Genomic DNA, 21,380 nt, shown 5'->3' on the forward strand with positions numbered 1-21,380 from the left:
TCATTAAGTTTTCATGTTAAGATTAAAACCTCAGGGAGTGTTCCCTCTGAGACTTTAGTCTAATATTTACATATTGGGTAAAAAAAGCAGAGGAGGCCTGCAGGTGCATCCTGTAATAGAAGAGACTGAGTCGTAATGCTTCACCGGGTTTGGACAAAAGACCCTCAGTTCCACGTGTTCATCTTTTTTTTCCCCCTCATCATTATGTGACACATTATGTGACTATCTTTAATATTTTGGACTGTTATATTGATGTTTAAGGAAAATCAAAATATTTGAAACTTCATGATGTTTCTATATTTAATAATATTTGAGTAAAAAACATACAATGTAAAAATATAAAAATAGATGAATAAGTATGGTGTATGGACACTTTTTAGTATCTTTCACAGCTAACAGCACAAACATCCCATTAGAGGCAAAATGTTTTACTTTGCTACAGCTACTCTTATTAATGTCTGGAAAAATACACATGAACTCACATTTCCACAGTTTATTAATGAAAAAGAAAGCCAAGAGAACAATAGTTGTCAAGCACACTGAACAGAGAAGCAAGTTTTCTAAGTCTTGTAAAGAATAAACTGAATAAAAAGCAGATTATAAATGATGATTAAGATCTTCTGCTATTCTTCAGCAGGACATCCTGACTTGTTGATGGTTTTCTCTGCAGTCTGAGAACCCAAAGACACTTTACAGGCGTAAACCTTGTTCCCGTTCCAGTCTGATGTCTGGATGGACAGAGAACTGCTGATGTGGAAAGTCTGGTCTGGTTTCTGAACAGCAGTGCTGGTAGAGATCCCACTGCTTACTGGACTCCCATCAACCAACCAGTTCACATCAGCAAAAGGTCCAGACTGAGTGGACAGACAGAGCAGAGTGGCTTTGTTGGACTGGAGCTCAGCCTTGGATGGAGGGAAAACGGTCAGGACAGGAGGAGGGAGAGTGGAGCCTGGAAGAAAATGAAGATAAATAAATAAATAAATACACAATTAAATCAACAACAAAGAACTACTTGGATGATATTATTGAACAAGAACAAATTTTGGCTATAGTGAGCTATGAAATGGTATTTAGTCAACTGAACAAATGAAAATATTAAGAACAGATGGAAAACTAAGTAATTCATCACAGGGTCTTTGAGATGGATTCATCAGATTTGTTTGAAGGTTTCTGATAATGATATAACAATAATGAATAGCATCAAACCAATAATACAAAGAACATAAACAAGAGCAAGACACAAAATATGAAAATCTGCATTATTTATGAAAGACTGGGGAATTATTTTTATGATGATTATTAGTTTGTGGATTATATTTGCATGCAGCTTTGTTTTTCTAAATATTTTTTTATTTAGAAAGTATAAAAAAGTAAATATTTACATAAATTAATATAATTAACATTTTACTGCCATTTATTTACAGGAGAGATCAAATAAAACATGGAATTCACTGCAAACAAAGAAAAACCTAGGAGAAGACTACATGTGAATTAATGGTCAGTTTTACAGTAACTACATTTGCAATAAGAGTCTCAATGAGGAGCACAACTGTCTTACAAAACTGACAAATTTGGATTTGGAAAATTTACTTTGGAAAGCAGATTTTACATGGCTATAAGTGACAATCTTTTTCATAGTCTACATGAAAATACTTTGTTGTAAAAAAAACAAAACAAACAAACAAACAAAAAAAACAAGAACTTAAAAAAAATTGGGGAAAATGTAAAAGTACAAAAAAGGTCTCACTTCAAAGTATTTAAACAAATCCTTACCTGTGACAATCAGCTTGGTTCCCGCTCCGAATACCACAGTGATTCAGTTTGTATACATCGTCGTACAAAAACCTTCTCATTGTTTCTGATGACGGAGTGGAAGTGAAACATCCTGCTGTGAGCAACTTTCACTGAAAACATCTCAGTCTCTTCATCATTCTGCTTTTATTAGAAAACACTAACTCACTTTGGTCTCTGTGGACATGTTTAAACAGTGGCAGTATGATTTATAGTAACAAATGTGTGTTGTGAACTGTTTAATGTTCAGATATTTGATCAGTTTGGGTGTTTGGGTTTTTGTCACACTGTGAATCATTGTGATACAACTTCATCTGCAGAGTCATCCCATGTCTGACAGAAATACAGAGCAGAGTCTCCTGCTTCTGTCTGCTTAATAATGAACTGATAATCAATGTCTGATGATGATTTAGCGTTGAATCGGTCTGAAGAGAATCCTGTTCCAAAGTCAAGTGAACTGTCATAGTGCCGAAAACGGAGAACATACTGAGGAACTCCACTGGGAACTTGTTTGTACCATATGACATAATTTACATCATATCTCTGAATGTTGCAGCTTAGAACAACTTGTTGTCCTGCTGAGACTGTGACAACAGGATCCTGGGTCAATGTTATCGCTGCATCAACACCTGACAACACAAGGAGAAAAACAGTTGAATCAAAAGGTTTGAATGTATCATCTGAAATAGTCTGAGAAGAATCTCACATGTTAGAGCAGTGATGAGACTGCAGACGATCCCCAGCATGTTGTCAGATTGTGATGTAAATCTTATTTTCTGTGTAGCTGAAAGGTGAGCAGGTTGGACTGAAAGGAGGAGAGAAACAGAGGCTTATAAAGACCCTGAGGATAAGAGAAGAGGAGGAGGATATTCATGAATCAAATATTTAGACTTATTGTATATCCTGAAAATCCCATTTGTTTTCTGAACAGCTTGTTTAGTTATTTAAAGAGTGTATTTTATTAGTGTTTACTGGTAAACTGATTTGAATTGATAATTGAATATGAATTATTGTTTGTCATTGTTCTGGCCCTTTACTAGTCAGGTTATTTTTCTACCTTCAAATGGAAACTGAACAGAAGTGAAATAAACTGATGGTAAACTGATGGTACCTTTTTCTTTTCTTTTTTTTTCCCAATTCCCTTTTGACTTTTTCCAAATTGTACAGGGAGGACATAACCGGACCCTCAAAAATGCAGAGGACCACAAGAAATGTTGAACACAAATGAAACCACTAAGAACTCTGACATGAAGTCTTGAGCAGACTTTTCAAACTTACATCTGGAAGTCCACATAAAATTCCATGAACATGTATTATTATATATATATCATAAAGAAACTAAACTGCTTAAAGCAAATTTGACCTAAAAAGATCTGCAGCAGCAAAATTGTAATACATTTTGTTCATGTCACCTTACTATCTGGTATGAGTGGTTATTTATGTTTTATATTTAAAAGGCAACCATTAAACAAGGGAGTTCACAATTTTAACAAATATATAATAAAGACAGAAACTGTTAAAATATGTATTGAATGACTTTATTATTCTTCACACCAGCAGTTCACCATTTGTCAAAAAGCAGAAGTGTTTGTGTTGAGGTTTTTGTCATGGTATAAATCACTGTGATACAGCCTTGCTGTTTTCCCATGTATTGCAGTAATAAACTGCAGAGTCTTGCTCTTCTACATTGTTAATGATTAAACGATAATCTGTTGTGGACTGATGAGTTGATGTGAACCTTGGAGATGAAAACCCAGAACCATAGCCTGGTGAATCCCAGCTATGATAGAAAGACAGCACCCACTGTGGAGCTCCACCTGGAATCTGTTTGTACCAATGAGCGTAATGGTTACTAACGCTCCCCAGGTTACAGTCCATGGTGGCTGTCTCTCCTTTCCTCACTGTCAGAACTGGAGGTTTCTGTGTCAAAACCGTCACACCGCTCACACCTGCAAACAAGATGACATGAAGTTAAGATAAACCCAAAGATTGATTAATCCAGCATTAAGTCCAATCTGCAGTAAGTCATCCTCCTTACATGTTAGAGCAATGAAGAGAGTGAAGAATATCCCCAGCATGGTCTCAGTGTGTGATTCAAAGATGTAAAATGATCTTTCTGCTGACAGATGAGTTTAGTGGATGAGGAGAGGAGGTGTTGGAGGAAACATTTAATACATGAGTGAAAATAAGAGGGACTGGCAGGAGGAGGAGCATTACTTTTGCATGTAGTCATCTTGACTTATTGTATAACTCTAAAGATAAGTAGTTTATTGTTAGAACTTAACTACTTAAACTATTAAACTAGTCTTTGGTCAAAAAGAAAAAGTCATGGGTTAGATTTTATAATTTATTTAAAAAATATTGTTTTCTGGTTGTGTGAGCATTAGATATACTAATACAGTGAATACACACCACTTGTGTCCATCATTAGAACTTAAATTAAGGTCAATTTTGTTGTTCAAGGATTGTATAAGACACCTCAATAAATATTATTGAGGTGTTGTTTAAATTTACTAAGAAAGGTTACTTAAGTTGGTTAGCAAATTCAATATTTTTTATTTTACTGTATTCTTGATTTCCAGAGCACCATGTCTATAGAGGATGTCCCAGCCTGATAGAGGGTGAGCAGTCCAACACACATGAAGACCTGCTGCCATTTAATTCTCAGTCCAGTTCTGCATCATCAGTCTGTTTTGGTAAAAATCCAACCAGAACAAACTTCTATGGTAAGAACTAAAGATCTGATTTCCATTTTTTAAGGTTACTGTATGTGGGTCTATTTGGCTCAGGGTTTAAATAAGGTGAGTTGAAAACCTGACATCTGAAATAAAAAGTAAAGGAGACCAACAGTTTAACATATTTTATGTTTATGAACTAAATTTGTTATGACTCGGATTTCTGAAGCAAGAGTTCAAAATGAAGTGACTGGTTTATGTTCATATGAGGACTGTTATAATGTGGGTTTGTACAGTTTCTGCCTCCTTTCCTCACCGTAGCTTCTATCAACAACATCGCATGGTAAAAATTTAAAGCTGTTTCGCAATTTGTTTATCTTGTTTACTGTTTTTTCTTTTATAGTGTTTAGATGTTTTCAATAACCTCCACTTCTACATTGCTTTGTAATAAGCACTTTCATATGAAGTTCAAATACTCTGCCTGTTCTTCTTCTTTGCTTTACAGATCTAAGACGAGAAGTTTCTCCACTCCCAAAATTCGCTTGTTTTGTCATGTGCTTATAATAATAACAGTTTATTACAATACTTCCATGATAATTCTGTTTAAAACTGTTCATAACATTACATAACTTAAAATAAGAATATTTATCACCATATAAAATAGGAGCAATGCAAAGCCTTAGAAACATTAAGAGGCCCAACATTGACTGTTAGGCTGTAACATCCAATGTCCTGTGGGCCTCAGTTTATACTTCTAATCCTATATAAAAAAAATAACAGTAATTGACATTTAATTTGGTAGAAATTTACTAGTTTTTAGGATAGATATTGTGATTTGTATTCCATCATGGTTACACAAAAAAGGTTTGACAGCTGTGAAAGTTCCAAAATTTATTTTCACTTTACCAAGAACTGTGGTGATGCAGAATCCTCCTGTTGTGACAGTGAGGAAAAGAAAGTCAGTCATCATAGACAGTAACCAGGGACTTGTTGCTAACATATTTCATATGTCAATGTATGAAAAGTATCTCTGCATTGTCTTATTGTGAGAACTCTTTGTTGTGGCAAAAATACAAATAATAAAACCATTTTTATTTGTGCTCTGACTCAATAATGATATTTACAGAATCTTTCAAGGAGATTTGTACTTATAAAAATAATATAGGAAAGGTAAGACTAAAAATCAGTACATTAGAAGTTAAAGCTTACAGTTGGTAGATTTTCTATCAGTAGTGACAAAATTATTAATGTTTTTTATTTTATAAAACTTTAAATGTTAAACAAAATTGTGATTATATAATTTTAACAAATATATCATAAAGACTGTAACTGTAAAAAATAAAGAACGGATTCCCTTATTATTCTTCACTCCAGCAGTTCACCATTTGTCAAAAAGCAGAAGTGTTTGTGTTGAGGTTTTTGTCATGGTATAAATCACTGTGTACGAACTCCTTTGCAGAGTTGTCCCATGTTTTGCAGTAATAAACTGCAGAGTCTTGCTCTTCTACATTGTTGATGATTAAACGATAATCTGTTGTGGACCGATGAGTTGATGTGAACCTTGGAGATGAAAACCCAGAACCATAGCTTGGTGCACTATGGCTACGATGGAAATACAGCACCCACTGTGGAGCTCCACCTGGAATCTGTTTGTACCAATAAACAGTATTATCAACGCTCCCCAGGTTACAGTCCATGGTGGCTGTCTCTCCTTTTCTCACTGTTACAATTGGAGGCTTCTGTGTCAGCACCGTCGCTCCGCTCACACCTGCAAACAACAAGATGATATGAAGTCAAAAGAAACACACAGACTGAGTAATCTAACAGTGGCTCCAATTTGCAGTAAGTCATCCTCCTTACATGTCAGAGCAGTGATGAGAGTGAAGAGGGTCCCCAGCATGATGTCAGTGTTATTTGAACTTACTGCTAACAGATGAGAATTCAGAGGATGAGGAGAGGAGATGCTGAAGGAGTCCTTTAATATGTGACTGAAAATGAGAGGGACTGACAGGAGGAGGAGACTGCTAAATGCTGTATTGAAGTGTTTTTCAGTTTACATCTTTGGTAAACAGAAGTATTTGACGTGGTTTAAACATATGTTCACTGCTGACATTATTTTTGGACTTTGAAAGGAAATCAAAGAGTCCATACTGGTCTTGTATCAGTGAAGCAGTCTGCTTTTTCTTAATGGTTTTAACTTGCTCCACATGTAGATGTTTAGATTTCAAGCATATTGGAGTGATGTGATGAAAGATTGAAAGTGATCATTTATTGCTTGCTCAAGTTTGCTTGATTGTCAGCATTGCTTGTGTAGAATTTTATCTTTAAATTGGATTAAATCCATGACTTAAACTTAAATTACTGGCAACAAATATTACAATGATATGAGCAATTCATATATGAGAATATGTAGTATTCATTAATCCTATCCCTTTCTAAGTTATTTCTAATTGTGTTTGTGAACTGATGATATTTCCTTATGTAATTTTCCTAACATCAGATAAATTATTGAACCTGGCAGAAAAGTGAGGATGAAATCCACTTTCATCTGAATATAAATATTCTACTTTTTGTCATTTCTGTGTATTTTAGAATTTAACATGGCAAAAAAAAAAAAAAATGCATGTCAAACACATACATAAACACAATTATTGATCTCTAATTTTGGATAGGACATTTGGACTCAATGATACAAAGTTGCAAAGTTCCACACTGTCACAGTAAGAGATATATTTTCATACTGAAACATTTAAGTATGACCTGTACATACCTAAAGCTCCTCCTCCCTCCTTCAGTCTGATATTAAATGCCTCCTTCAGCACCTCCTCTTCATCTTCTAAACTCTCATCTGTCGGCAGTAAAGTCACTTTACAACTCCAACATTAATCTCAGCTCACACTGACATCATGCTGGTGACCCTCTGCGCTCTTATCACTGCTCTAACATGTAAGACGAGATCTCATGATGGAATCATCAGACATTATCCATATTTTAACTGTCATTTCATTGTTTCCAGGTGTGAGTGGTGTGACGGTGGTGACACAGACGCCTCCTGTTGTGACAGTGAGGAAAGGAGAAACGGCCACCATGGACTGTAACCTAGGGAGTGTTACTGGCAGCGGTGCCCGATGGTACAGACAGATCCCAGGAGAAGTTCCTCTATATATATGCTCAGGTTTTATCATGGCTGGAGTGAACCAAAATATGAGACTGGGTTTCCTTCTACAAGACACACATCCACTCATCAGTCAACATCAGATTACCGTTTGCATATCAGCAGTGTGGAGGAAGGAGATTCTGCAGTTTATTACTGTAGCACATGGGATGACTCTGCTAAAGAGTTGGTATCACAGTGATTCACAGTGTGACAAAAACCTCCTCAATAACACTTCTGCTTTTTCTCTCCCTAATACAAAAACCAAGTGGAGCCTCCAGCAATAACTTCATCCAACACACAGCGTATATATTTTTTCAGCATTTAAACTCTTTAAAGTGTTTTTTATTAATAAATTAAACCAGCAAGTATTACATTTTGTCTACAAAATTATTTACTTAATCTTACTTAAACAGTATAATAACAAATATTTCTTACATGTCACAAATCTAAAAAAAAATAGATATTGCACAAATCTTAAGCTCACATTAAAACTGACTAACAATAGATATTAACCAATAAAATAAACAGAAAATATGTTAAAGGTCAAGAAAAAAAACAGTCTAAAATATGTTTTATGAAGATTTTATCAAAATTCCTTAATGATAATTTAATATCTGGAACAGAGATTATGTTATCATTAAGTTACATGTTGAAAGTTCCAAATACCGTTGAAACTTAAGTTCTTAATTTACATGAAAGTTTAATCATGGAGATGATGTCTGCAGCTGCATCCTGTGAGAACAGAGAATGAGATGTAGATAGATGATGCTTCATTGACAGGAGATGAAAATTCAGTTTCATCTTTTCTTTAAAGTATTTTACACCACTAAACCAGATTCTTATTAATTAATATTCTCCTCTGTTTTTAGTTCAAATTTAAGGCTCAATCTTACTCTGTTACAAAAACGTTTTAGATTACAATGAATTAAATCGTGTTTTTTGTTTCTTCAAATTATGAAATGAAAAGGAAATATTTCATTTATGATTGAGGCAGTTGTGTTTAGCTTCTATCAACAACATCGCATGGCAAAGATTTAAAGCTGTTTCACAATATGTTTGCCTTGTTTACGTTTTTTTCTTTTATATTGTTTAGATGTTTTCAATAACCTCCACTTCTACATTGCTTTTTAATAAACACTTTCATATTAAGTTCAAATACTCTGTCTGATCTTCTCCTTTTCTTTACAGATCTAAGATGAGAAGTTTCTCCACTACTAAAATTTGCTTGTTTTGTCATGTGCTTATAATAATAACTGTTTACTACAATACTTCCATGATAATTCTGTGTTTCAAACTGTTCATAACATTACAAAACTTAAAATTAGAATATTTATGAATCATTATTTAAAAAAATGTTTGGTCACATTTATATGAATGACATCAGATTACTTTTTCTAGAGATTAATTCTTAGCAATTGGGAAAACACATTTCATGTAATGGCCTTTGATAATAAACACAGTATTAATAAGTTGAATTTGTTTATTTTTTGAATATGATTTTTATTACCTTTGGTGATGTAAAATCTCAAAACCCAGTGTTGATATTATTAAAACTGTTTCTATTTAATTCAAGATGTTGGTTTGAATCACTTCAATTCTCATTGACAGAAGTGTCCTCAGTTTTTCATTAGTAAATTCCTTTCTTCTTCCATACTTCAGATAATCAAACAATAATCTGGTGACCGATACTGGATGTGTGTTCTTGAGATGGGAACCAGTGTCATATTTGGGTAAAACACAGGTAGAAACTTTGCTGGGCTCTGTCTGTACAAACTAGGGCAATTTGTGTTAATATTATTGTAAATAAATTGTAATATCTGCTAATTTTATTCAGTTGTAGAAAAAAGATTATAGTGCAGATACTGACAAATAATGATGTGCTGACTGAAACTCTTGCTGGTGGCTACATTGTCTGTCCATGCATCTCAGTGAGAGCAAAAGCAGAAGTGTTATTGAGGAGGTTTTTGTCACACTGTGAATCACTGTGATACCCACTCTTTAGCAGAGCTATCCCATGTGCTACAGTAATAAACTGCAGAATCTCCTTCCTCCACACTGCTGATATGCAAACGGTAATCTGATGTTGACTGATGAGTTGCCGTGTGTCGTGAAGAGGGGAACCCAGTGTCATATTCGGGTTTACTCCAGTCATGACGAACTCGAAGCATATATAGAGGAACTTCTCCTGGGATCTGTCTGTACCATCGGGCACTCTGGTCAGTAACACTCCCCAGGTTACAGTCCATGGTGGCCGTTTCTCCTTTCCTCACTGTCACAACAGGAGGTGTCTGTGTCACCACAGTCGCTCCTCTCACACCTGGAAATAACAAGATGACATGAAGTCAACAGTAACACACAGTCTGATGAATGAACTCCAGTCTGCAGTAAGTTACCTTTCATACATGTTAGAACAGTGATAAGAGTGCCGAGGATCCCCAGCATGTTGTCACTATGTGCTGAGAATGACCTTAGACCTTAGAAAGAGACCTTTTTGCTGATAGATGAGTTTAGAGGATGAGGAGAGGAGATGCTGAAGGAGGCATTTAATACAACACTGATACTTAGAGGAAGAGACAGGAGGAGGAGCTTTAGACTTTTGTGGTTTTGATGACTTTCTGGACTCTAATATGTTAAAAAAATGAATTTTCTTCTTGGAAACAACTGACATCATTTATGCTATTAACAGATGAATTCTTGTCTTAACTCCAAAGTTTTATAATGATGATTTTGATGACATTTGAGAAAATATCTTTCTTGCTTCTTTAGAGTTGTATGTTTTTATCATGTAAATTGCATAGCCTATTGCTGAAATGTGCTATACAAATAACCTTACCTTTCTTTAACAGAAAGATAAAGACAAATTGAAATCTTTCTCAATATGAAAGTGTTAGTAAGAAAGTAGTTGTGGTTTTTAACCATTTACTTTGCTTTCATTTTAAATTTTATCATTCATAGCAATCAGAATCAAAAACATCCATCAACTTTTCCTCAAATGGACTCAGGTACCCATTTATAAACATACTTAAGTACAAGTCACCTATTTACTGTTCATGTTACTACAAATAACTAAAATAAATGTAAGCTAATAAGATCACAACCAAATGTAACATTTAAGACATTGCATGTCTTTTATTAATAGTTAATGGTCATGATACCTATAATTCAAATTTACAATGATTTAAAGATTCATTTTCTACAAAAGTTCTATGAGTTTTATGTCAGTAAAAAGTGATGTTTATTTTTTTAATACTTTTATCACTTTTTAAAGTGAAAAATTGAAATCAACTAAACACAAGTCTCAAGCGAGGATTGATCATTCCAGATGCTGTAAAGGTTAAAGTGTTAGTGACATCTGTTTACCAAAACCATTTTATATGTCCAACACAAAATCACAATGAACAATTAAAAAATAATTTATGTCAAATACATAGCAGATCAGAAATGCATTTTTAATATTTTGTCATCTATCTACTCCTCCCTATTTGCTTCCAAAGGATCCAGTTACTGACCTCTCCTCCATTCTCATTACTTCCTGTAATAAGAATAGAGACCAACTGACCACAACTTGAACTCTTGTGGTCAAGAGTTCAGGTTTCAGCTATCTGTTGAACTACAAATATTTATTTTATGCTGTATGAAGTTTGCAGTGAGTCAAAACCCAAACAATAAAACAACAAATATATACGAGCAAGAGGAGAGGAGGAGCTGCAAGAGGTGTCCAACATGATGCTGAATCTGGAATGATTGACAGGAGGAGAAGCTGTGATGACATCTGATCAAATCGTTTTAACATTACAGATTGTTGTTGCATGTTTGCTTTTTTATTTAACTTTCAAATATTTCTTTCATAAAATTGTGTCAATTTGAAGTTTGAACTTGTGATTCATTAGATTTTCATGTTAAGATTAAAACCTCAGGGAGTGTTCCCTCTGAGACTTTAGTCTGATATTTACATATTGTGTAAAAAAAGCAGAGGAGGCCTGCAGGTGCATCCTGTAATAGAAGAGACTGAGTCATAATGCTTCACCGGGTTTGGAAAAAAGACCCTCAGTTTCACATGTTCATCTTTTTTTTTCTCACCATTATGTGACACAGGCACTATCTTTAATATTTTGGACTGTTATATTGATGCTTTAGGAAAATCTAAATATTTGAAACTTCTTGATGTTTCTATATTTATTAATATTTGAGTAAAAAACATACAATGTAAAAATATAAAAATAGATGAATAAGCATGGTGTATGGACACTTTTTAGTATCTTTCACAGCTAACAGCACAAACATCCCATTAGAGGCAAAATGTTTTACTTTGCTACAGCTACTCTTATTAATGTCTGGAAAAATACACATGAACTCACATTTCCACAGTTTATTAATGAAAAAGAAAGCCAAGAGAACAATAGTTGTCAAGCACACTGAACAGAGAAGCAAGTTTTCTAAGTCTTGTAAAGAATAAACTGAATAAAAAGCAGATTATAAATGATGATTAAGATCTTCTGCTATTCTTCAGCAGGACATTCTGACTTGTTGATGGTTTTCTCTGCAGTCTGAGAACCCAAAGACACTTTACAGGTGTAAACCTTGTTCCCGTTCCAGTCTGATGTCTGGATGGACAGAGAACTGCTGATGTGGAAAGTCTGGTCTGGTTTCTGAACAGCAGTGCTGGTAGAGATCCCACTGCTTACTGGACTCCCATCAACCAACCAGTTCACATCAGCAAAAGGTCCAGACTGAGTGGACAGACAGAGCAGAGTGGCTTTGTTGGACTGGAGCTCAGCCTTGGATGGAGGGAAAACGGTCAGGACAGGAGGAGGGAGAGTGGAGCCTGGAAGAAAATGAAGATAAATAAATAAATAAATACACAATTAAATCAACAACAAAGAACTACTTGGTCAAAACAGAGAATACAACTAACTTTAGTCATAGTCATAGTAGTCAACTGACAAATATGTTATTTAAGAACAAAAAAAAAAATTAATTCATACAGATGAAAATGTCAGTAATTCTAAAAAGGTTTCTGAAGTGCATAAACATGATAATGAATAATAAACAAGAGCAAAATACAGCATACAAAAGCTTATATATTATATATGACTGTTCTGAAGTTTATTCATTTCACAATTTACTAATTATTTTTATGCTCATTATTAGTTTGTGGATTTTTTTATGCTGGCAGCTTTCTCTTTCTAAATATAATCTCTTTTTTTAAGTAACAAAATTTTAAAAATATATATTTCAAAATTTTAATTAATATAATTAACAGTTTTACTTCAATGTATTTACAAGAAAGATCAAATAAAACATGGATCCTGCTGAGATTTCACTGCAAACAACAAACTTAAGAGCAGATTGTATGTGATTTTTTTTGTTAGTTAATCAGCAACTACTTTTGGTTCAAAGATCAGAACAACTGTCTTAGACATAGTAGGAGGATGAGACCATGAACAAAAGCAAAATATTTGACAAATTTTGATTTTGATGATTTACATTTGACACAAGATATACTAGATCATAACTTTAAATTACTATTGTTTACTTAAATTTTGGTGTAACTTGATATTTTTGTGAAAGCAAAACACAAACGTGATAAAAAGATGAAAATAGCTTAAAACTTAAACCTTTTTGCATCACAAAAGTACAAAAGAGAAAAAGAGAAGTGTTATGTAATCTAAAAATTAAAAAAGTCTTATTTTAAAGTATTTAAACAAATCCTTACCTGTGACAATCAGCTTGGTTCCTGGTCCGAATACCACAGTGATTCAGTTTGTATACATCGTCGTACAAAAACCTTCTCATTGTTTCTGATGACGGAGTGGAAGTGAAACATCCTGCTGTGAGCAACTTTCACTGAAAACATCTCAGTCTCTTCATCATTCTGCTTTTATTAGAAAACACTAACTCACTTTGGTCTCTGTGGACATGTTTAAACAGTGGCAGTATGATTTATAGTAACAAATGTGTGTTGTGAACTGTTTAATGTTCAGGTATTTGATCAGTTTGGGTGTTTGGGTTTTTGTCACACTGTGAATCATTGTGATACATCTTCAGATGCAGAGTCATCAAATGTCTGACAGAAATACAGAGCAGAGTCTCCTGCTTCTGTCTGCTTAATAATGAACTGATAATCAATGTTTGATGATGATTTAGAGTTGAATCGGTCTGAAGAGAATCCTGTTCCAAAGACAAGTGAACTGTCATAGTGCCAAAAACGGAGAACATACTGAGGAACTCCACTGGGAACTTGTTTGTACCATCTGACATAATTACTATCATATCTCTGAATGTTGCAGTTTAGAACAACTTGTTGTCCTGCTGAGACTGTGACAACAGGATCCTGGGTCAATGTTATCGCTGCATCAACACCTGACAACACAAGGAGAAAAACAGTTGAATCAAAAGGTTTGAATGTATCATCTTAAATAGTCTGAGAAGAATCTCACATGTTAGAGCAGTGATGAGACTGCAGACGATCCCCAGCATGTTGTCAGTTTGTGATGTAAATCTTATTTTCTGTGTAGCTGAAAGGTGAGCAGGTTGGACTGAAAGGAGGAGAGAAACAGAGGCTTATAAAGACCCTGAGGATAAGAGAAGAGGAGGAGGAGATTCATGAATCAAATATTTAGACTTATTGTATATCCTGAAAGCCCAATTAGATTTTTGAACAGCTTGTTTAATTATTTAAAGAGTGTATTTTATTAGTGTTTACTGGTAAACTGATTTGAATTGATAATTGAATATGAATTATTGTTTGTCATTGTTCTGGCCCTTTACTAGTCAGGTTATTTTTCTACCTTCAAATGGAAACTGAACAGAAGTGAAATAAACTGATGGTGAACTGTTGGTACCTTTTTCTTTTCTTTTTTTCCCAATTCCCTTTTGACTTTTTTCCAGATTGTACTGGGAGGACATAACCGGACCCTCAAAAATGCAGAGGACCACAAGAAACGTTGAAAACAAATGAAACCACTAAGAACTCTGACATGAAGTCTTGAGCAGACTTTTCAAATTTACATCTGGAAGTCCACATAAAACTCTATGAACATGTATTATTTTATATATATCATAAAGAAACTAAACTGCTTAAAGCAAATTTGACCAAAAAAGATCTGCAGCAGGTAAATTGTATTACATTTTCTTCATGTCACCTTACTATCTGGTATGAGTGGTTATTTATGTTTTATATTTAAAAGGCAACCATTAAACAAGGGAGGTAACAATTTTAACAAATATATAATAAAGACAGAAACTGTTAAAATATGGATTGGATGACTTTATTATTCTTCACACCAGCAGTTCACCATTTGTCAAAAAGCAGAAGTGTTTGTGTTGAGGTTTTTGTCATGGTATAAATCACTGTGTACGTACTCATCTACAGAGCTGTCCCATGTTTTGCAGTAATAAACTGCAGAGTCTTGCTCTTCTACATTGTTGATGATTAAACGATAATCTGATGTGGACTGATGAGTTGATGTGAACCTTGGAGATGAAAACCCAGAACCATAGTTTGGTGCACTATTGCTGTGATAGAAATACAGCACCCACTGAGGAGCTCCACCTGGAATCTGTTTGTACCAATGAGCGTAATGGTTACTAACGCTCCCCAGGTTACAGTCCATGGTGGCTGTCTCTCCTTTTCTCACTGTCAGAACTGGAGGTTTCTGTGTCAAAACCGTCACACCGCTCACACCTGCAAACAAGATGACATGAAGTTAAGAGAAACCCAAAGATTGATTAATCCAGCATTAAGTCCAATCTGCAGTAAGTCATCCTCCTTACATGTTAGAGCAATGAAGAGAGTGAAGAATATCCCCAGCATGGTGTCAGTGTGTGATTATAAGATGTAAAATGATCTTTCTGCTGACAGATGAGTTTAGTGGATGAGGAGAGGAGGTGTTGGAGGAAACATTTAATACATAAGTGAAAATAAGAGGGACTGGCAGGAGGAGGAGCATTACTTTTGCATGTAGTGATCTTGACTTATTGTATAACTCTAAAGATAAATAGTTTATTGTTAGAACTTAACTACTTAAACCATTAAACTAGTCTTTGGTCAAAAAGAAAAATTCATAGGTTAGATTTTATCATTTATTTAAAAAATATTGTTTTCTGGTTGTGTGAGCTTTAGATATACTAATACAGTGAATACACACCACTTGTGTCCATCATTAGAACTTAAATTAAGGTCAACTTTGTTGTTCAAGGATTGTATAAGACAATCAGTTTTAATTTATTAAAAAATGTTACTTGTTAGCAAATTCAAAATTTTTTATTTTACTGTATTCTTGATTTCCAGAGCACCATGTCTACAGAGGATGTCCCAGCCTGATAGAGGGTGAGCAGTCCAACACACATGAAGACCTGCTGCCGTTTAATTCTCAGTCCAATTCTGCATTATCAGTCTGTTTTGGTAAAAATCCAACCAGAACAAACTTCTATGGTAAGAACTACAGATCTGATTTCCATTTTTTAATGTTATTGTATGTGGGTCTATTTGGCTCAGGGTTTAAATAAGGTGAGGCGAAAACCTGACATCTGAAATAAAAAGTAAAGGAGACCAACAGTTTAACATATTTTATCTTTATGAACTAAATTTGTTATGACTCGGATTTCTGAAACAAGAGTTCAAAATGAAGTGACTGGATTATGTTCATATGAGGACTGTTATAATGTGGGTTTGTACAGTTTCTGCCTCCTTTCTTCAAAAAGCAAAACGTTTATGTTGAGGTTTTTGTCATAGTGATATGTACTCACTCGCAGAGCTGTCCCATGTGTTACAGTAATAAACTGCAGACTCTCCTTCAACATTGCTAATTCTAAAACAATAATCTGAGTTTAACACACAATTAACTGTGAATTTGGGGGAGGAGGAACCTGAACCAAACTTTGGAGAGCTCCAGTCCTTTTAAAAACTGAACAAATTGAGGAATTGCTCCTGGGATCTGTTTGTAGAAACGTGGTCGATCAGCAGCTGAGTTACAGTCCATGGTGGCTGTCTCTCCTTTCCTCACAGTAGCTTCTATTAATCAACATCGCAAGGCAAAAATTTAAAGCTGTTTCGCAATTTGTTTGTCTTGTTTACTGTTTTTTCTTTTATAGTGTTTAGATGTTTTCAATAACCTCAACTTCTACATTGCTTTGTAATAAGCACTTTCATATGAAGTTCAAATACTCTGCCTGTTCTTCTTCTTTGCTTTACAGATCTAAGACGAGAAGTTTCTGCACTCCCAAAATTTGCCTGTTTTATCATGTGCTTATAATAATAACAGTTTATTACAATACTTCCATGATAATTCTGTTTAAAACTGTTCATAACATTAAATAACTTAAAATAAGAATATTTATCACTCAATAAAATAGGAGCAATGCAAAGCATTAGAAACATTAAGAGGCCCAACATTGACTGTTAGGCTGTAACATCCAATGTCCTGTGGGCCTCAGTTTATACTTCTAATCCTATATAAAAAAATAACAGTAATTGACATTTAATTTGGTAGAAATTGACTAATTTTTAGGAAATATTTATTGTGATTTGTATTCCATCATGGTTACACAAAAAAGGTTTGACAGCTGTGAAAATTCCAAAATTTATTTTCACTTTACCAAGAACTGTGGTGATGCAGAATCCTCCTGTTGTGACAGTGAGGAAAAGAAAGTCAGTCATCATGGACAGTAACCAGGGATTTGTTGCTAACATATTTCATATGTCAATGTATGAAAAGTATCTCTGTATTGTCTTAATGTGAGGACTCTATTGTGGCAAAAATACAAATAATAACCATTTTTATTTGTGCTCTGACTCAATAATGATATTTACAGAATCTTTCAAGGAGATTTTTATTTTTATAAAAATAATATAGGAAAGGTAAGACTAAAAATCAGTACATTAGAAGTTAAAGCTTACAGTTGGTAGATTTTCTATCAGTAGTGACAAAATAATTAATGTTTTTTTATTTTATAAAACTAAATGTTAAACAAAATTGTGATTATATAATTTTAACAAATATATCATAAAGACTGTAACTGTAAAAAATAAAGAATGGATTTCCTTATTATTCTTCACTCCAGCAGTTCACCATTTGTCTAAAAGCAGAAGTGTTTGTGTTGAGGTTTTTGTCATGGTATAAATCACTGTGTACAAACTCATTCACAGAGTTGTCCCATGTTTTGCAGTAATAAACTGCAGAGTCTTGCTCTTCTACATTGTTGATGATTAAACGATAATCTGTTGTTGACTGATGAGTTGATGTGAACCTTGGAGATGAAAACCCAGAACCATACATTGGTTCACTATTGCTACGATAGAAATACAGCACCCACTGTGGAGCTCCACCAGGAATCCGTTTGTACCAACGAGCAGCACTGTTACTAACGCTCCCCAGGTTACAGTCCATGGTGGCTGTCTCTCCTTTTCTCACTGTTACAATTGGAGGCTTCTGTGTCAGCACCGTCGCTCCGCTCACACCTGCAAACAACAAGATGATATGAAGTCAAAAGAAACACACAGACTGAGTAATCTAACATTGGCTCCACTTTGCAGTAAGTCATCCTCCTTACATGTCAGAGCAGTGGTGAGAGTGAAAAGGGTCCCCAGCATGATGTCAGTGTTATTTGAACTTACTGCTAACAGATGAGAATTCAGAGGATGAGGAGAGGAGGTGCTAAAGGAGTCCTTTAATATGTGACTGAAAATGAGAGGGACTGACAGGAGGAGGAGACTGCTAAATGCTGTATTGAAGTGTTTTTCAGTTTACATCTTCGGTAAACAGAAGTATTTGACGTGGTTTAAACATATGTTCACTGCTGACATTATTTTTGGACTTTGGAAGGAAATCAAAGAGTCCATACTGGTCTTGTATCAGTGAACCAGTCTGCTTTTTCTTAATGGTTTTAACTTGCTCCACATGTAGATGTTTAGATTTCAAGCATATTGGAGTGATGTGATGAAAGATTGAAAGTGATAATTTATTGCTTGCTCAAGTTTGCTTGATTGTCAGCATTGCTTGTGTAGAATTTTATCTTTAAATTGAATGAAATCCATGACTTAAACTTAAATTACTGGCAACAAATATTACAATGATATGAGCAATTCATATATGAGAATATGTAGAATTCATTAATCCTATCCCTTTCTATGTTATTTCTAATTTTATTTAAGTGACATTATTTCCTTATGTAATTTTTCTAACATCAGATAATTTATTGAACCTGGCAGAAAAGTGAGGATGAAATCCACTTTCATCTGAATATAAATATTCTACTTTTAGTCATTTCTGTGTATTTTAGAATTTAACATGGCAAAAAAAAAAAATGCATGTCAAACACATACATAAACACAATTATTGATCTCTAATTTTGGATAGGACATTTGGACTCAGTGATACAAAGTTGCAAAGTTCCACACTGTCACAGTAAGAGATATATTTTCATACTGAAACATTTAAGTATGACCTGTACATACCTAAAGCTCCTCCTCCCTCCTTCAGTCTGATATTAAATGCCTCCTTCAGCACCTCCTCTTCATCTTCTAAACTCTCATCTGTCGGCAGTAAAGTCACTTTACAACTCCAACATTAATCTCAGCTCACACTGACATCATGCTGGTGACCCTCTGCGCTCTTATCACTGCTCTAACATGTAAGACGAGATCTCATGATGGAAACATCAGACTTTATCCATATTATAACTGTCATTTCATTGTTTCCAGGTGTGAGTGGTGTGACAGTGGTGACACAGACGCCTCCTGTTGTGACAGTGAGGAAAGGAGAAACGGCCACCATGGACTGTAACCTAGGGAGTGTTACTGACAGCAGTGCCCGATGGTACAGACAGATCCCAGGAGAAGTTCCTCTATATATGCTCAGGTTTTATCATGGCTGGAGTGAACCAAAATATGAGACTGGGTTTCCTTCTACAAGACACACATCCACTCATCAGTCAACATCAGATTACCGTTTGCATATCAGCAGTGTGGAGGAAGGAGATTCTGCAGTTTATTACTGTAGCACATGGGATGACTCTGCTAAAGAGTTGGTATCACAGTGATTCACAGTGTGACAAAAACCTCCTCAATAACACTTCTGCTTTTTCTCTCCCTAATACAAAAACCAAGTAGAGCCTCCAGTAATTACTTCATCCAACACACAGCGTATATTTTTTCAGCATTTAAACTCTTTAAAGTGTTTTTTATTAATAAATAAAACTAGCAAGTATTACATTATGTCTAAAAAATTATTTACTTAATCTTACTTAAACAGTATAATAACAAATATCTCTTATATGTCACAAGTCTAAAAAAAAAATAGATATTGCACAAATCTTAAGCTCACATTAAAACTGTCTAACAATAGATATAAACCAATAAAATAAACAGAAAATATGTTAAAGGTCAAGAAAAAAAACAGTCTAAAATATGTTTTATGAAGATTTTATCAAAATTCCTTAATGATAATTTAATATCTGGAGCAGAGATTATGTTATCATTAAGTTACGTGTTGAACGTTCCAAATACTGTTGAAACTTAAGTTCTTAATTTACATCCTGTGAGAACAAAGAATGAGGTGTAGATAGATGATGCTTCATTGACAGGCGATGAAAATTTAGTTTCTTCTTTTCTTTAAAGTATTTTACACCACTAAACCAGATTTTTATTAATTAATATTCTCCTCTGTTTTTAGTTCAAATTTAATGCTCAATCTTACTCTGTTACAAAAAAGTTTTTGATTACAATGAGTTAAATTGTGTTTTTTGTTTCTTCAAATTATGAAATTAAAAAGAAATATTTCATTAATGATTGAGGTAGTTGTGTTTAGCTTCTATCAACAACATCGCATGGCAAAAATTTAAAGCTGTTTCACAATATGTTTGCCTTGTTTACGTTTTTTCTTTTATATTATTTAAATGTTTTCAATAACCTCCACTTCTATATTGCTTTTTAATAAACACTTTCATATGAAGTTCAAATACTCTGTCTGATCTTCTCCTTTTCTTTACAGATCTAAGATGAGAAGTTTCTCCACTCCTAAAATTTGCTTGTTTTGTCATGTGCTTATAATAATAACTGTTTATTACAATACTTCCATGATAATTCTGTGTTTCAAACTGTTCATAACATTACAAAACTTAAAATGAGAATATTTATGAATCATTATTAAAAAAAATGTTTGGTCACATTTATATGAATGACATCAGATTACTTTTTCTAGAGATTAATTCTTAGCAATTGGGAACACACATTTCATGTAATGGCCTTTGATAATAAACACAGTATTAATAAGTTGAATTTGTTTATTTTTTGAATATGATTTTTATTACTTTTGGTGATGTAAAATCTCAAAACCCAGTGTTGATATTATTAAAACAGTTTCTATTTAATTCAAGATGTTGAATGTTTGAATCACTTCAATTCTCATTGACAGAGGTGTCCTCAGTTTTTCATTAGTAAATTTATTTCTTCTTCCATACTTCAGATAATCAAACAATAATCTGGTGACCGATACTGGATGTGTGTTCTTGAGATGGGAGTCATATTTGGGTAAAACACAGGTAGGGACTTTCCTAGGCTCTGTCTGTACAAACTAGGGTAATTTATGTTAACATTATTGTAAATAAATTGTAATATCTGATAATTTTATTCATTTGTAGAAAAAATATTTTAGTGCAGATACTGACAAATAATGATGTGCTGACTGAAACTCTTGCTGGTGGCTACATTGTCAGTCCATGCATCTCAGTGAGAGCAAAAGCAGAAGTGTTATTGA

General features: G+C 34.1%; 2 protein-coding genes, 1 pseudogene and 3 gene segments (V, D, J or C); 2 read left to right on the plus strand and 4 right to left on the minus strand.

Annotated features, from left to right (window-relative positions):
- Nucleotides 1-478: 478 nt before the first annotated feature.
- On the minus strand, nt 479-6,398 carry LOC122821882 (immunoglobulin lambda-1 light chain-like). The gene is made up of 4 exons (XM_044100179.1): nt 6,327-6,398; nt 5,912-6,234; nt 1,774-1,807; nt 479-949 (listed from the first exon to the last, which is right to left on the minus strand). The coding sequence occupies exons 1-4, from the start codon at nt 6,364-6,366 to the stop codon at nt 624-626; spliced, it is 723 nt and encodes a 240-aa protein (XP_043956114.1). The 5' UTR covers nt 6,367-6,398; the 3' UTR covers nt 479-623.
- A 924-nt stretch (nt 6,399-7,322) lies between these two features.
- Nucleotides 7,323-7,822, plus strand: LOC122821989 (annotated as a pseudogene).
- Nucleotides 7,823-9,602: 1,780 nt separating this feature from the next.
- LOC122821990 lies at nt 9,603-10,065 on the minus strand. The segment is given in 2 exon segments: nt 9,603-9,940; nt 10,017-10,065. Coding segments are annotated over 2 exon segments (387 nt in total).
- A 1,912-nt stretch (nt 10,066-11,977) lies between these two features.
- On the minus strand, nt 11,978-15,497 carry LOC122821881 (immunoglobulin lambda-1 light chain-like). 2 transcript variants are annotated; one of them, XM_044100178.1, is made up of 4 exons: nt 15,400-15,497; nt 14,985-15,310; nt 13,340-13,373; nt 11,978-12,448 (listed from the first exon to the last, which is right to left on the minus strand). In XM_044100178.1, exons 1-4 carry the CDS (start codon nt 15,437-15,439, stop codon nt 12,123-12,125), a joined length of 726 nt encoding a protein of 241 aa, XP_043956113.1. In that variant the 5' UTR covers nt 15,440-15,497; the 3' UTR covers nt 11,978-12,122. The 2 variants fall into 2 exon arrangements, with proteins under 2 accessions (XP_043956113.1, XP_043956112.1); XM_044100177.1 differs by lacking the exons at nt 14,985-15,310; nt 15,400-15,497 and adding exons at nt 13,664-13,986; nt 14,064-14,172.
- A 2,175-nt stretch (nt 15,498-17,672) lies between these two features.
- Nucleotides 17,673-18,246, minus strand: LOC122821991. The segment is given in 2 exon segments: nt 17,673-18,085; nt 18,178-18,246. Coding segments are annotated over 2 exon segments (453 nt in total).
- Nucleotides 18,247-19,167: 921 nt separating this feature from the next.
- LOC122821992 lies at nt 19,168-19,665 on the plus strand. The segment is given in 2 exon segments: nt 19,168-19,257; nt 19,328-19,665. Coding segments are annotated over 2 exon segments (378 nt in total).
- The last annotated feature ends 1,715 nt before the right edge of the window (nt 19,666-21,380 follow it).

This window comes from Gambusia affinis, linkage group LG19, assembly GCF_019740435.1.
Source record: "Gambusia affinis linkage group LG19, SWU_Gaff_1.0, whole genome shotgun sequence".
NCBI classification, from domain to species: Eukaryota; Metazoa; Chordata; class Actinopteri; order Cyprinodontiformes; family Poeciliidae; genus Gambusia; species Gambusia affinis.